Source organism: Sceloporus occidentalis, unplaced genomic scaffold (genome assembly GCF_023333645.1).
Source record: "Sceloporus occidentalis isolate IW3139 unplaced genomic scaffold, rSceOcc1.0.p SCAF_5, whole genome shotgun sequence".
NCBI classification, from domain to species: Eukaryota; Metazoa; Chordata; class Lepidosauria; order Squamata; family Phrynosomatidae; genus Sceloporus; species Sceloporus occidentalis.
In genome coordinates this window covers 167113180-167129447 of record NW_028316985.1, presented here as the reverse complement: position 1 = coordinate 167129447, position 16268 = coordinate 167113180, and the positions used below count along the sequence as shown (strand labels likewise).

At 38.2% G+C, this 16268-nt stretch overlaps 1 protein-coding gene across 4 annotated transcripts in view; it reads left to right on the top strand.

Moving 5' to 3' along the window:
* RAP1GDS1 (Rap1 GTPase-GDP dissociation stimulator 1) overlaps positions 1–16268 on the top strand; it is a 117923-nt gene that overhangs the window by 27834 nt on the left and 73821 nt on the right. For 3 of the 4 annotated variants that reach the window (XM_089526091.1, XM_089526089.1, XM_089526092.1), the window contains exon 2: positions 10887–10997. In XM_089526091.1, the coding sequence (XP_089382217.1) occupies positions 10887–10997 (111 nt within the window). The remainder of the gene's footprint in view (positions 1–10886; positions 10998–16268) is intronic. The other variant, XM_089526090.1, reaches the window with a different exon arrangement.

Genomic DNA, 16268 nt, shown 5'->3' with positions numbered 1-16268 from the left:
CATTTGGCAATTGGTTTAAATCTCATATAGTTCAACATTTGAGAATCCCAGGGAATTCCATTCAGATTACAGAATTGTTGTGTAATTGGTATTCAGCTTATAGTGCAACTGAGTGAGTGAGAAGGAAATCTGATCTTACTAGAATCCTGGAGGGGTTGGTAATGGGCAGAGAAGACTTTATTAATGGCATAAGTGATGCTGTGTATGTATGGCATGGCTACAACATAAGAAGATGCTTTTACATTGACCTGCAGCAGAAGGGCTCAAAGGCAAGAATAGAATTGAGAAAAGGGATTGTGTTTTCAGAGGACTTGTGGGACTTAGGTAGGCAAGATGTGATTCTAGAGGGCTTTGTGGCTGCACCTAAAAGTTCAAATTTACATGTAGGACATGGAGTACTGTAGAAGAACAGGGACCAAGGTGATTTTTACCAGTTCTTCCTGCTGAGCATAGTGGCAGATATCTGGATTATAAATGAAAGTCAAGAAACATGGAGGATATTTTTAAGTGAATTTTGTACTTCTATCCATATCTGTCCACATAATCCTTCATCAATTGAGCAGGGAGAAGCTAAATACCCCAAACAAGAAATTATCATGTTTTATCTTATATAGTAGATCCGCTGTCTTCTGTGCTCCTTGGCTAGCTCAAATACGAAGGAATGTTTTTGTTCAGAGCAAGTCGTTGTGTGAATTCCCCCTTCCTTTACATTTTCCCACAATGTAAGGGAAACAAAAAATAATGGAAGTTGTAATCAACTGGTTTGTGTTAACATTTTAAAATTCCTGCCAGTATAGAAGAAATATGTTGTTTCCATTAGAGCTGACAACTTCTTGGGTTTTTTTTAAACTTAATAAGAGAGAGAACTACTTTAAATCATTACAAGTGTGTGTGTGGGTTATTGCAGAGAAAGAGAATTGGTATGATGGAAGAATAAAGCTAAAAATAATATGGTGTTAGTTTCATTATGTTGGCATTGTATCCACTGTAATGCCAACATTTATGTATCTTTGAAAATGGATAGGTTTTCTGTTTTTATTTGCTTAATTCCTTCAAGACGAAGCTGGCATAGAGATACACATTGCTTGGTATAGTTTTTTGCTAGCATGGATTAGTCTAGAAGACCTATACATGGGGCTACATTAGAGCAGATTCTCTTTCTCTCTCTCTTTCATGGAGAAGCATTGCATTTCCCAGGGTTATGCTGCTGAAAGCAATCAATACAGTACCAAAGATCTGGAAACTGTGTGCTTTCTCCTCCGCTGCCTTACCATGACTGATTAATTACTACCTGCTGTAGAATCTTTGTTATGAGCAATTTATTCTGATGCAGATTTCACTAGGACTACAAAGAGCTTTAAATTGTTGTTATCCACTGAGGACATTGTTTGTCTCTAGCACCAATTTAAAAATCATTCCCAGACCCCAATTAGTAATCTGTTCATGCCCTTTGCCTCTCAGGAATTTTGTTAGTGTTGCTGAATATAAGATTTGCATATATCTTACAAAGCGAGCAATGAAAACTATGCCAGATTCATTTATCTGAATGTATAAAACACTCCATCCCAAAGGCTCAAAATAATGAAATGTTAACAAGATTATACCCTTTGATTAAAAACAAATATTAATTAATGAAGTACAATCCGATAAATGAAATACAGATTTTTTTTTAAAAAAATGCTAACTGCTATCGTTTATTGTATTTCATAAAATCTGAATTAGTCTTAGTAATGTGTTGCTACAAAAAGTTTGAATTTCTTTAGTAATAACTTTTTTTTAACCTATTTGCGTGGTTGCAGTAAGGCACTTGTTGTTTGCCTTCAAGTCATTTTTTACTTATGGCAACCCTAAGGTGAAACTATTATTGGGTTCTCTTAGCAAGATTTGTTTGGAGGAGATTTGTCATTGCCTTCCCCTGAGGCTGAGATCATACCCAAGAGACCTGCCCAGGCTTACCCAATGGGTTTTCAGGCTGAGCTGGGAATTGAACCCTGGTCTCCAGAGTTCAATCAAACCACTATGGCATGCTGGCTCTCACAGTAAAGCACAAGATAAAGTAAATTTCTTCATTCTCTCTTTGTTTTTAAAAACTGTATAGATCAGGGGTTGGCAACCCCCGGCCCACGGGCCGGATGCGGCCCACGGAGGCAGCAGGACCGGCCCCAGCCCGGTCCTGCCGCTGCCGCTGCCGCCTCCACCTCCTCCTCCTCCTGGGCCGCTTGACCGCGCTGCCCTCCTCCACCGCGCGGAGGAGGAAGAGGAGGGCGGCGCGGCCTGGGGCAGAGGAGACAAAGGGGGAAGCCCCGCGCCACGCTCCCTGCCTCCCCGCGTGGGCCCGCTCCGCCCACCTCCTTCTCCTCTTCCTCCTCCACCCCGCCCCCAGGCCGCACAGCGCATGGAGGAGGGGGAGGAGGAGGAGAAAGAGGAGGAGGAAGAGGAGGAGGAAGAGAAGGAGGGGGGAGCAGAAGGAGGAGGAGGAAGAGGAGGAAGGAAGAGGTGGTGAGTGGCCAGAGGCCTCAAGGTTTTTTAAATTTTTATTTTGGGTGCTTTTAATGCTAACAAGTCTCCCTTGGTTTGACAATGATAGGATGATGATGATGATGATGATGATGATGATGATGATGATGATATGAGTCAGCTTGAGAGGCATGCAGGCACTGTTTCTTAAGCCGAGAGAGTGTCACCTTCCAAAGTGTGTTTTGGGTGCTTTTAATGCTAACAAGTCTCCCTTGTTTTGACAGTGATAGTGTGATGATGATGATGATATGAGTCAGCTTGAGAGGCATGCACGCACTGTTTCTGAAGCCAAGAGAGTGTGACTTTCCAAAGTGCCTTTTCTGTGTGTTTTTGATTCTTTAATGGTGATACTGATATCAGAAAGCCTCTGAGGCAAGGCCAGTGTAAATTGCTGTGATTTTTACAAACTCATGCGCAGTGAAGAAAAACCAAAGTCCCTTGACCAAGTACACACTTCTGAGAAGTACACTCAGTGCAAGAACTGTGAAGCCACTTTTGACATGTTCAGTATGCATAGCCATGTTAAACAATGCTAAGTGTTATACCCAAGGGGTTTGGTTATGGAATAAGCCTCTGAAATATGCAAGAGTCCATGTTAAGTAAAGCCATGTTCAATGCCCAAATGTGATGTTGTGTGTGTTGTGGAATGGAGGTTGGGGGTGTTTGGCCAGAAAGGGAAGTACATTTCTGCCATCTGTCTAGAAATAATGCCCAAATGTCCTCCATTTTGATCATACCTAAGAAACAGGCATTTATATTAACATTTTTTAAAAAATCATCAAATTTTTTCATGTGTCCTCCATTTAAAAATGTGCCCTACATTTGAAAATGTTGTCCTACATTTGTCCCGGTTTGGAGGTCCTGACTTATGGCAACCCTAGTTTCCGGGCACAGTACAAGGTGTTGGTTATAACCTTTAAAGCCCTACATGGCTTGGGTCCAGCCTATTTGAGGGATTGCATACTCCCATATAATCCGCTCCACACACTCAGGTCCTCTGGGAGGAATCTATTGCAGCCTTTAAAAACCAGACTAACTGCTACCTCCCAGAGGGCCTTCTCTGCAGTTGCTCCCAAACTATGGAACGGCCTGCTGGACGAGATCCGTCAAATTGCCAGCTTAGACAGCTTTAAAAAAGCTGTCAAGATGGATCTCTTCTAGCAGGCCTTTCAGGCCACAGAATGATCACCCCTCACATCATGTATTAGCCCACCACTCTGTCCTCGTTATACTTTTTACTGTGTTATTAATAGATATTTTAATCTCCAATTTTAATTGTATCATGTTTAATCCTGTTTTAAGGGGGGAATTTGGGACATAATGTTGAAAGTGGATATTTTAATGTGTTGTGAGCCGCTTTGATTGTCTCGTCACAGAAAAGCGGGATAAAAATAAAAATTTTATTTATTATTTATTATTTATTATTAAGGGGGAGAACAACCATCGCTTCTGCTCCATTTGTGATGAGAGAAAGAGAGAAGGGAAAAGTTGGAGGGAAATCTGTGTACATATGGGTGACACATTGTCAATATTATGGGTCTTCTTTACATACAGCTTAGATTATGTATCAAAAGAATCTATGCTAGTCTATAGCAGAAAAAAACAACAGTCTCGTAGCACATTGAGGGCTAACAAGTTTTAGTCACATCTGTTCATTTGTGATGACGGGGGCTGCAATCCATGAAAGCTTATGCCGAATAAAACTTGTTAATCCTTTGAAGTGCCACAAGACTCTTTGTTGCCTTGATTATAACTAACTTCATAGTGTGTCAGTTTTCTTTCAGGTATCAAAAATAAGATCAGAAAGAGATGAAAGTACCCCCAAACAAGTGATGAAGCTGAAAATAAGCAATAGGTCCATGAAGACCAGATGGCTGAAATCCAAGCACTTGTCAAAGAATTTAGTAATGTACCCAGTTGTACAGTTTTGTAAAATTGGCTGCTAGGCAATAGTTTAGCAAATGTTGCAACTACATTCAAAAATTAAACAAATCAGTTTTGTGTGTATGCCAGTGTATGTAGCACTATCTATCAATCACAATTTATTGAGAACCTTCTGAATATGACTATGGGCAGCTACAGTTTGAATAGAAATCTAATATATCAGAAGAATGTTCTATAGCTCCATACATATGTTTATCTATGGTTGATTTCAACTGAAGTATAAGAATTTGCCAACAGAATATATATTTATTTGTTAGAGGTTTTATTTATGACTAATCATTTTCAGCCTTCCAGATATATCCTCAAAGTAACTAGGATGACTTCATGTCCCTGATAGCCTGCCCCTTAACATCTGGAATTCTCTTTTTGTTGTCTGTTTTCTGATATATAACATAAGGGAAGGGGTGGGAGATTTGTCCAGGAGGGGACAAGAACACATACTGGTTACTTTGAAGGTTTTTGCAAATGCATAGATGATCTCAGGAGTGGGGAAAACAGTTTAAATGTTAAATGTCCAGGTATGTGTGGAGGAACAGAAGAAGGAGAGCTTCGGTTTTTGGAGTCAAGTTGTATTGTCTGGTTGAGTTGTTTGGAAGCTTCCTTCTGCATTTCTGGATATTCTGAGCTATGTGGTTTCCCTCAGCCCATTGTCTAGGGAGCAAGGCTTCTGATGAACAGAAATGAGTGACTGACTAGGTTGAGGGCAGAGCTAATAACTGCTAGTTCTATATAGTGGCTGCCTCAGTCTCTGGAGCTCAGTAGACAGGAAGAGGAAAACAGACATTTCATGGGGGAACCCTGGACTTCTGTGCCACTGCTTATATAGGGCATTGAATATGGATGGTGATGGAGTTGTTGCAGTGACCTGCAACATCTGTACCATATTGGTTTTCTTTCCAGAAGATCTGGAGGGCATATAACTTAGAGCAAGTACAAGCTTGTTGCCCTCCTAGAAGAGAAGGTGCATCAGCTTGAGGCCCATATCTACACTTCTGCTTATCAGGGTGGATGAATTTTTTGTAGAAAACAGAGCAGACTGTCCTGGAAGGGCAAATTATGGGAAATACGTCTAGAGAGGGGGACATTTTACAAACACAGAAAGTAGACACTTAGAAGAATGTGTCACACAGAAGCAGGACTATCAAGAGCCATGTTGTGACTTTGGAGCTATGCAATCAATCAGCACAAGCACAGGAAAATAGCCTCAGTTCTCAAAGAACATGGAGGTGACCTTGGAGGGTTCACTAGATAAAACAGTGCTTGCATATTCCCAGTGGAAGAAGAAATGTCTAAGGGTGGTATGTGATTCCTTTGAGAGGAATACAAAAAGTGATGTGTGAGCCTGATTAGATTTCTAGAGAGGTGTGCTGTCTTCCAGGAGCAAAGATCCAGGAGAGGCAGGCAGGACAAATCAAACACCAAATATTACCCCTTCCATATGAGCCATATGGGAAGAAAGATTCTTCAAGATACAACCTTTATAAAGATAAGAAGCTGAAGGGCCTATAGGTATAGATTGTTTTTTCATTGCTACTTCCTGTTGAAAGACAAATAGTGCTGTTGAGAAAGGTTGGATTTTTTCGAACTGAGGTAAGACCTTTCATAAAGAAGGACTTATGGCAAGAAATGGGTTGCACCTCACAGCAGTTAGTAAAAATATATTTTCTAGTAGTCTTGCAAACCAAGGACATTAAAGGAACTTGTAGATGTACACTCAGAGCCACTGTTGATCATTTTTGAGACTGGGTAGAGAACAGGAGAGGCCCTGCCAGACTGGAGGAGCACAAATATTCACTCCATTTTGAGAAAAGCTAGAAAAGTGGACCAAAGGAACTATGGGCCTTTGATGTCAGTACCATAAATTTGATGTCCGAATCAGAAAAGATTCTGTAACAGATTATTAAATGGTCAGTCTGTGAGCACTTTAGAGAAAAAATGCTGTGATTAGTAAGAGGCATTGTTATTTGTGAGTCTATTCCAGTAATGAAAAGATAATTCTCATGATGAAACAAAATAATTTTGGTAGGTGTTACTGCTGTGTTTTAGCCAGTACAGTACAATACAATGTGTTCTTTTTTTACGCGGGGATCCGTTCCGGACCCCCCGCATAAAAAACCACATATGCTTGAACCCCATTGAAAGTAATGAGGCTCATGCATGTGGCAGCGGTGTGGTGGTGCCATGGGTGCGTGCTCCATTAATCTAAATGGGGCGTGCCGCCCCTTCTGCCCCACACACTCCTGTGCGGCTTTCAGCATATATAGTGCGTCCGCGTACCTACCATTTACTATTAAAAAAAAAATACATACGAATGTACATACATACACGCAGCTGTTTATGTTGTTGATCTTATTGATACTTCTCAATTTCTAAGTGTTTCAGAGTCCATAGGAGTAATGCCTTCTCAGTGATATAGAACTGGGAATTTATGTCTATAAAAATATGTTTATTTACAAATATACACACAGCCTATTTTAAGCAAGAAGACTCTTAAAGCTAAGAATCACACCTACACTTTTTAGCTAATTACAGCTATAAGTTATGACTACTGTATATACTCATGTATAAGTCTATAAAAATGGACCCCAGAAAACCTGAGTCGACTTATCCACAGGTCAATATAAAGTATTGTACTTTAATTCTTATTAAAAAAGGAAACCATCCCTTGGTGAAAGGCAAGAGAGCAATCTGTAGTGGAATCACTAACCTCTCTCTATTCTCTTATCCATCCAGCCTTTAGGGTGAGCATGAACAGTTATGATGCAATTTTCTAAGTTCTGTGGCATCGTTTTCCTTTGCTTCACTTTTTGGCTCACTTGTTACATGCCCCTAAGTTTTACCCTCGACTTATCCACGGGTCATATCAAAATCCTTAATTTTGACCCCCAAACCTGCCCTCAACTTATACATGAGGTCAACTTATAGTCGAGTATATACAGTTCTTGTCTTGAACTACTGTATCTTGTTTTGATAGGAATCACAGTACAAACCTGTTAATGCTTGGGCTGTGAGGGATAGCAGAGTAGACATTACTGTAAACTTATCAGTAGAAGGGAAGAAATGGGATATACACTCTTTGTGGGAATGCTTTGTTGCTTAGCAAACCTTACTTTGCATGGATCATTCATGTAACTTGTAACTTTCAAGTCATGGAATGCCACACTGTTGTTTTATGGAAGGTTTGATTTGGGATAATTGAATTACTTACTTGTATTCCGTAGAAGGTGTTTGAGGGGAGGAAACATCATTGCTTTGCTGACTTAATACAATGGTATATATTTTGTTTCCCTTCAGTTTCAATAGGACTTCTTTTTCCAAATAAGGACAGTTAGGATTATAGCTTTAGTGGGCATGGAATCTGAGTTATTTTCTGAGTCTTTTTAAAAGGCTAGACCATTTACACATGAGGTTAGTCATCAGCTGGCAGAAAGAAAATAGAATTAAGCTGCAGCTGTTAGCACTTATTATGCTTCTTGGATAAACAGAATATTTGACATAACTAGCGCTGCTAGTTATGCTTTATGAGAACATAAATTAACAGCTATAGAAAACCAAGGTTGAAGAACGACCAAGCAGCAAGATCTTTATTTTGTAACTGAAACTTCTTGGATCTTTCTATTTTTCATTCCTAGAAGTTTCCACATTCTGTCATGACATGCAAAGAATATTGTTGTCCAGAGGTCACCAGAAGGTAGATTGGAATCTGTCAGTAGATTGTCGGGTAATTTTACATTTGATAAGCAAGGGTTTCTGATTCCCAATGGTGCAGTCATAAAGACAGCAAAAATTTCCCATCCTGAATTGGTTGCAGAAAGGAAAGGAAATTTTCTGTAGATAAAGAGACTGTAAAAGGATTTGTGTATGAGACTCCAGTTCTGATATTACAAACAAATCCCCATAGTGAGCATTTGCCCAGAGGGATCTTGTTCCACAAGTCTGTTCCCAACACCTGAATCATTTTGCATCTGGCTCCAGTCGGTGCAGCTGGGAATTGCAATGAATACTAAAGTCAATACTCCAAACTGAAGTCTTCCCAGCCCTCGTGTATGTTTCTTGCTTAGGTGTTCAAAAGAACACAGTTATATCTCAGTCCAAATTTGATTATACAGGAACAAACCTAGAAGTAGAAAATCTAATTTGTAATACTATTCTATTTAGGGAAGCGCTCCAACTTTCATCTTGATTTTATGACCATATTATTTGTATTAATTTACACTTTTAGAGTATTTTTAACCTTATTATAGTAATATTTTATTAAATCTTGTTTGTGGTTTTAGATTGTGCACAGTAGCCAGGCTTTTCTTTCTATTTTGGATTGTTGTTTTCTCTCCTTTGTAAAGCGCTATGTAAAGCCCATGGTGCTATACAAATAAGCGTAATAATAATAATAATAATAATTTAGTTTACTGAATAATATTATACAAATTAGTACTACAAATTAGATTAACATTTTAGTTTACTGAAACATTGTTTATTAGATGAAAAATGAGCCTTTTGTCTTTGTACACACTCCTTAACCCTCTTCTGTTCTTCTCTCCTTAAATACCCAGTTTTACAGTTTCTCTTATGTTTTATTAAAACCAGTTTTCCACTTTGTTCACTTACCAGGATATGAAACCATAGATTATTAGGCAAGCTAGTTCCATCTGAGCTAGTTGTAGTTAATTGATGAAATTTAATCGAAATGCTTCTGCTCTTCTCCAGAATATACTTAGAGACAACATGTTTATATGTTAGGAAATTTATAGTCTTATTAAAGAAAGGTAGGAAATTGTAGAGCCAAGTGATTTGAGCATTGAACTATGACTTGGGAGAACAGGTTTGAATCCCTGCTCAGCCATGAAAACACACTGGGTGAATTTGGGCAAGTCACACTCTTTCAGCCTTAGAGGAAAGCAATGGTACTGTAAACGTGCTGAACAAATCATGCCAAGAAAATCCCATGATAGGGTTGCATTAGGGTCACCATAATTTAGTAATGACTTGAATACATACAATATCAACAACAACAGGCAATTGTATGTTCTCAGCACCCATGTATTAATCCCTTAATATTGGTAAGAAAAAAAGTCCTTTCTTGGATTGTTTGCATATATGTATATCTGTACATCCATGCACAGAAACAGTAAGATCAGAATAGTTCAAACTATTTTGGTATTTCAAATGGTTACACCACATGCCCTGAACAGTGTGTTACAGAATCCCATGTAAAGTTGCAAAGAATGCTGCATGCACAATTTCCCTGGCTTCTCTAAAAATATCTGCCCTTGATATCAGTTGTTAGTGTAGCTAAGACCAGCCCTGACTATAATATAGACTATGCAGAGAACTCAGACATCTAAATCTAATTGTTTTTCCAGCTAGAATCATTGCGAAGGTGGTAAATCAACATTTATCTAAGTTCTATTGATATATTGGATCTGCTGTAAATAGAACTACCAATTGGATTTAAGCTAATGTTTATGTGCAGTAGATGTTCTCTTGCATTAACATTTCCATTGTTTAAATTGCAATATTCCACCCACGTTAAATGGTCAAATGTGATCAGAAAAGACTAGTTTTAAAAGCAATGACAATCTATCCCAGTTCTTTGCCAATGGGATAATGATATGTGCTGAAGTACAGGAAATATGAGCATTATTGAATACAGAGAAGGGGTAAAGGAAGCAAAAGAAATGACCCTTAATTGCAATGACTAAATACAGGGTTTGAAAAAATAATATAGTTCATGACTGACACTTTCAAAGATAACCTGAGGAGTAAATGAAGTCTCACAGTATAATTAAGAGTTCTAGTTGCCCTAGAAATAAATGTGTGTGTGTGTATTAATGAAAACAAACCAGAACAATGCCATTTATTTAAAATTAATTTAAGGCACCTTTTTTACATCAACTATCCCATGAGAGCCTCACACATTCTAATCTCACAACAATAAAAACAACAGTTGGGGGAAAGTATTCCCACTATAAGGCAGACATGATTTGGGAGATTCAACTTAGTTTGCTTGTTTATATAGAGCCATCAACAGTGTAGTGGCTAAAGCATCTGACTAGTACTGGGGAGATCCAAGTTCAGATCTCCACTCAGCTCCTTGGATTACTTTCGGTCAGTTACTGTGGCTCAGCCTAATCTATCTCCCAGGCTAGTTGTATGCTTTTGGATGGAAGGTGAGATAAAAATTTAAGTAAAAATTTATCAGTATGTCTTGCAGCCACAGAGCTGTATTAGGGCTGCCTACCTTTTTCACAGCCAAAAAGATTTCTTGCCCTGTTGGCAGTGGGGAATGAGAGAGACAAAACAGTCAGTGTTCTCTGATGGAACAGCATTTGGCATCATTGTATCTGTGTTGATTTGCACTTTAAGATCATAAGGTACAATTGACAGACCACAGTACTGATTTTGCTTTCTCCTTTATGTTATCCAAGCAGATAATCTAACTGACGCCTTGAAGAAGCTGAAGATAACAGCTGTTGACAGCACAGCTGATAGCTTAGAGGGGTGTTTGGACTGTCTGCTTCAAGCACTGGCTCAAAACAGTAAGTTTTATTGTTCTCTCCAATTTCATACCATATGAATCAAATCAATAAATGATTATGGAGGTAATAAGTGTATCAAATGGAATAAAACCGCAAATGGATCTGGTGGAATAGCTGTTTGTTCTGAACAGGATGATGGAAGATAAGCTAGAGTTTAGAGCCGCTGCCACCCCAACCCAGACATTAACAGCCTGATCAAGACAGAAGCTCACAGAAAATGCTGCTGTTTTTCCAAGTCTCCATTGATAATATGTTTATGTGTTGTGTGTATTCTCTCTCTCTCTCTCTCTTTTTGTTTGTGTATGTGCATTCAAGGCTCCTGGCAACCTATGTCAACCCCATGAATTTCATGTTTGTCTATTCTGCATCTTATATCAGAGATAAGTCTCTATGGTTATTCTAAACTGTGGCTGCATTGAATTTTAATTAATTGATGATTGAATATTTTGCCATTGTCCAAGAAATGAAAAATACATCCAGGCTTTATAACATGAAGACATTCCACTCCTTAATGTAGCTCTCTCATAGGAACATACTTTACACTGTCCATAGGTCAATATTGTCTACACTAAGTAGCATTGCCTCTCTAGGTTTTCAGACATAGGCCTTTCCCAGACTTACCTATACATAGCAGGGATTGGACTAGGGATCTTTTTGCTTGCATAAATTATGCACTTCACTACTGAGCCACAGATGCTCCTCTCTTTGATTTTATATGTAATGCTTCACCTGTCCCACAGGGCATGCACTCCATTGAGCCCTTCTTGTCCGCGCTATAAATTTTATGTAAGTTGATTGCCTATGGGAGAGTCAGCTTGCTTGGCAAATTAAACACCCAATCTCACTATCTGGAGAAGAAAGTTACTTTTAAAAATTCAGATGTTGGCCATATCTGTCTTACAAGATACTTAATTATTTCTTGGATCATATTCTTAATTTTTCAGCTGCTAACATAGTAACCCCAATTATGGAAGCATTTCCTACTGGGACCAGACTCAAAGCAACCATTAGCTTACGGTCCCAGATGGTCAACTGTCAGCTGAATCATCAGTCTGAAAATTTGTAATTGAGCAAACCATCCAGTTCTACAGTTACCCTTATGTTGTCTCATGAAGTTTAATGTTGTATCTGTGGAGATTCTTGTATTACTCTAAAGAGAATACCGTTCTGGCAGAGAAACATGTAATAAATATATATCTGAGTAGCTGGCCCTTTTTGAAACTGCAGTAGCTTACGAGTATTAAAATCTCTAATATTACCTATATTCTTGTTTAATAGTGATCTTAAAGAACAAGAACATGATTCAAGAAATATATATATAAGATCATTATTGGAGTACTTTCTTCCAGGACTTTTACCTTCTAAGCAGTGATGAAGTGAGATGATAGCAGCCAGGGATAGTGCCTTCTTAATGTTGATGTCTTCCTTTTGGAGCATTTTCTCAGAAACACTAAACTAGTATCAACTTTTTAAACTTTTGAAATGCTAGATGAAAAACATGGGACTAAATCCAACTGCTTCTCACAGGTAAATTAGATCCAGTGAATCAGTTGCTGAGGTCATTGGGTCTATTCAAGTTGGGACTACCAGTTGAATTTAGTCTAGTACCACAGTTGATTCTGTTGCAATATCTTTGAGTTGTTGTTGTTGTATGGATGCTGTCTGTGCTTTTTGTTTATATCTTACCTTTTTGATTGATAGTCAGACAGACAGTGCTAAATGAACTTTCTAGACAGGTTACTGTATTTCTAATTCCTAAAAAGGGCTAAGAAGTTGTTCAAACAAATTATTAAAAATATTTTTCCTAAAAGGAAAGCAAAAACAAACAATGGTGAGTTTCTCTAGCGTGGGAGTTGAACTGAAGTCAGTGTTGTCAAAATTCTGTTTTTAAATCTTGTCAGTATTCATTCAATATTCATAGAGCTGGGCCCTTTCACAATACACAGTTATAGTGCTCTGACTATAACTTTAACTTTCATGGCAGCATCTTATGGAATCTTTTATAGTTTGGTGAGGCATGAGAGCATTCTGGTCAAGAACTGTAATTGCTCTTCCTTAACAATGTTGTAGTTGGACTGCAACTTTGGAGACCAAGGTTAGAATTCCTGCATGGCTATAGAAACCTAGTGGGTATCTTTGGCCAGTAACACGATCTTAGCCTCCAAGAAAGGCAAAAAGCAACCCCCCCCCCCAGAGAATCTTGCCAAGAAAACACCATGATAGGGTCATCAGAGGGTTACCATAAGTCAGAAACAACTTGAAGACACACTACAACAATAATTGTGAAGTGTGAAAGGAGGTCACCAGGACTTTGATAATACAAAATTCAAGTTGATAGTTTAGAGACATACAGATGGCCCTCCTTATCTACAGATTTATTTATCCATGAATTCAAGCATCCACAGCTTGAAAATATATATAAATTGCCAATAGCAAAATTTAATTTTCTGGTTTATATAAAGGATACCATTTTGCCAAGCCATTGTATTTAATAGGACTTGAGCATCCACAGATTTCATTATCCATGGAGGGTCCTGGAACCAAACAAGGGCCTACTGTAATAGGCTTCTCATTGTTTAGTGAGGGGGAAAAAATCTGGGTTTAGCTAGTGTGTGTGTTTTTTAAGGTAATCTACATACTACTCATTTTATAATTACACCTTGATATGAGCATTTAACAACTTGGTTAATTTTTAATTATGTATTTTTGAAAGAGTCTAGTATATGTCTTGATATGGTTGACAGTGTACATTTCTTGCTGGTACCTAAAGTTGTACAACATATTGTTAATCCTTTTCTTAGCTCCTGACAGCTGAATGGAGCCTGGTTTGCTACCCTTTTACTTGCCCTTCTTCTCAGTCTCCCACATGGCTTGTTACCTTCTAGCTTTTTGGAGTGCTATCTGTACCAAACAAAAGGCTCATAAGGAGGGAGTTTCACACATATCTAGCCTCCAGGAAATTTCTAGGGAACAGCAGATGGGTGTTCTCTTTCTAACGGTAGAAGTGACAGGAGTGTTGCTGCATTACTATGGGCTTCCTGCTTTAGGGCTCCTGGTGACAGCTGTGGGCAGGCTTCTGTCTCATGCACTCAAAACTCAGCCACAAATTAACTGGGATGTTTGTATGTCTTAAGGGGGTGAAGTGACCGAGAAAGAGAGAAAGGATTCATAAAATTATGAAAAAATATGACAGAAGAGGGGGATGAAAGGAGACTTTGCAATATCAGGTGCTAAATCTTGAAAGGGTTAGAAAAGGCTAAGCTTTCCTCCTCTGTTTTCCTATATTTAATATGTCATTGTTTTGGCCCTGAATGATCCCCCACAATGGCATACAAATTATGCTAAAATGAAAAAAGTATTAAGGTATAAACAGTTTTGAACCACATTCAATCAGCAAGTCATTTATTGTATTTAAACTAAAAGCCAATACAAATCCAATAAAATCCAATAAAAGGATGCATACATATATGTACGAGTACATCTGTAGAAGGAAGTCAGATTAATGAATCCTTTATACTATAGCAATATCTTTCAAATAAATCACACAAATACTTTTAGCAGCTTTAGCAAATAAGGCTGTTTTATGTGTAACATATGGATCACAGTCTGATAGTAACCAGCAGTTTCATGTAAGAATCTCTTCCTGAGATTTTGACAAAGCTAACAATAAATGTGAAGTATTCCCTACCTCTCCCACACCACAAATGCAGAGCCTTAAATTTCTCAGAATGTTTCCACATCTGTTGATCCAGACAAGGCAAAGTTTGGAAGCATAGTTCTGTAAATGCACTTATCAGGGGCGCAAAAGCAAGCATTTATATGTATTGAGCTCTTATGTGATTTGATTTCAACAGATGATATAGGATGGGGTGGGGGGAATGAAGATTTAACTGAAACTAAATCCTGATCCTTATCCAGCATATAGATCCAATCCCTCATCCTATTTTTAGAAAGGATTTTAGAGGTTAATAAGTTTTGAACTAGTTTAGTCCAACCATCTTTCGTCCATTGTTTGCCTAAACAAAGCTTAGGGAAGTAGTCCTCTGTCATGTCCAGTACGAAAGGGCTGCCATCTCAGCACTAGTTTTTACAGATACCCATCTGTTTCTGTCCTGAGGAACACAGCTGCAGTCCACAAATATGTCAAAAACATGTTCTGACAAACCTCCAGGTTATTCAAGTTATTGTGATTAAACCCCAGATCTGAATGCTATATTACATTTGAGTAACTACTTTACCTAAAAATGCTTTTAATGCAGGAATTACCAGCCTGTCACTTCTAGAGTAGAAAAAATTCACTATAGCTCTGTACTGTTGTTCTGATGTTTTGAAGTCCTCCAGGAATTTTTCTCATCAAAATATACCCCCAAATACTTAAAAGAGGGGATCTGTTCTAACTTATTTCTACTGCGGTTCCAATTAAATTTAAATGATTGTTTGCCAAAGATGCTCACTTTTGATTTAGCATAGTTTATTCTATGTTTTTCTATTTGACAGAACTCATATATAGTTTTTTGTGGGCATCTGTGGCTGGCATCTTCAGAGAATGCTTGCCTGGAAAGGAGTTGGGTATATATATTGTGTGACCTGGGAAGGCAGAAGAGATTTGCATGTGTATTGTTCTGTTGCTAATGGCAGGCCTCAGGATAGGAGGGTCTGCAAAAGAGCAGATGCTGGTGAAATGTCAGGAAGAAACTCTTCTAGAACATGGCCACATAGCCCCAAAAACCCACAAAAAACTATGGATGCCGGCCGTGAAAGCGTTCGACTTCACAGAGCTCATAAAGTTTATTTATATTTCTCTTCTGACCAATTTTATTCATAGATAATAATACAGTGTCATCAGCATACATTAGGATTACCATTTTACAGTAGCCCAGTGAAGGAAGAAAGTGGCCAGGGCAATTTAATTTAACTATAGTATTATTAATATAAATATTAAATAGGAGGGGGTGATAACAAGCAGCCTTGTCTGATTCCTTTTGTTGTACAATTTTTCTCCATCAACTTCTCATCTGTGCTAATCCTTATAGTTGTATTAGTATATAATAATAAATATTTATTTATATCCCGCCTCTTCCATTTTGAGGATCGAGGCGGGTAACAGCAGAGTTTATATGATATACAACAATAAAAACAACAAGCCCCACAAGACCCCAGCCCAACCCTCCCTCCCACATATAAAATTAAACAATAAAACATGGTTAAAAATACATAACAATATAACAAAATTAATAAACAAACCACAAATAAGAAAAATAATAAAAGGCG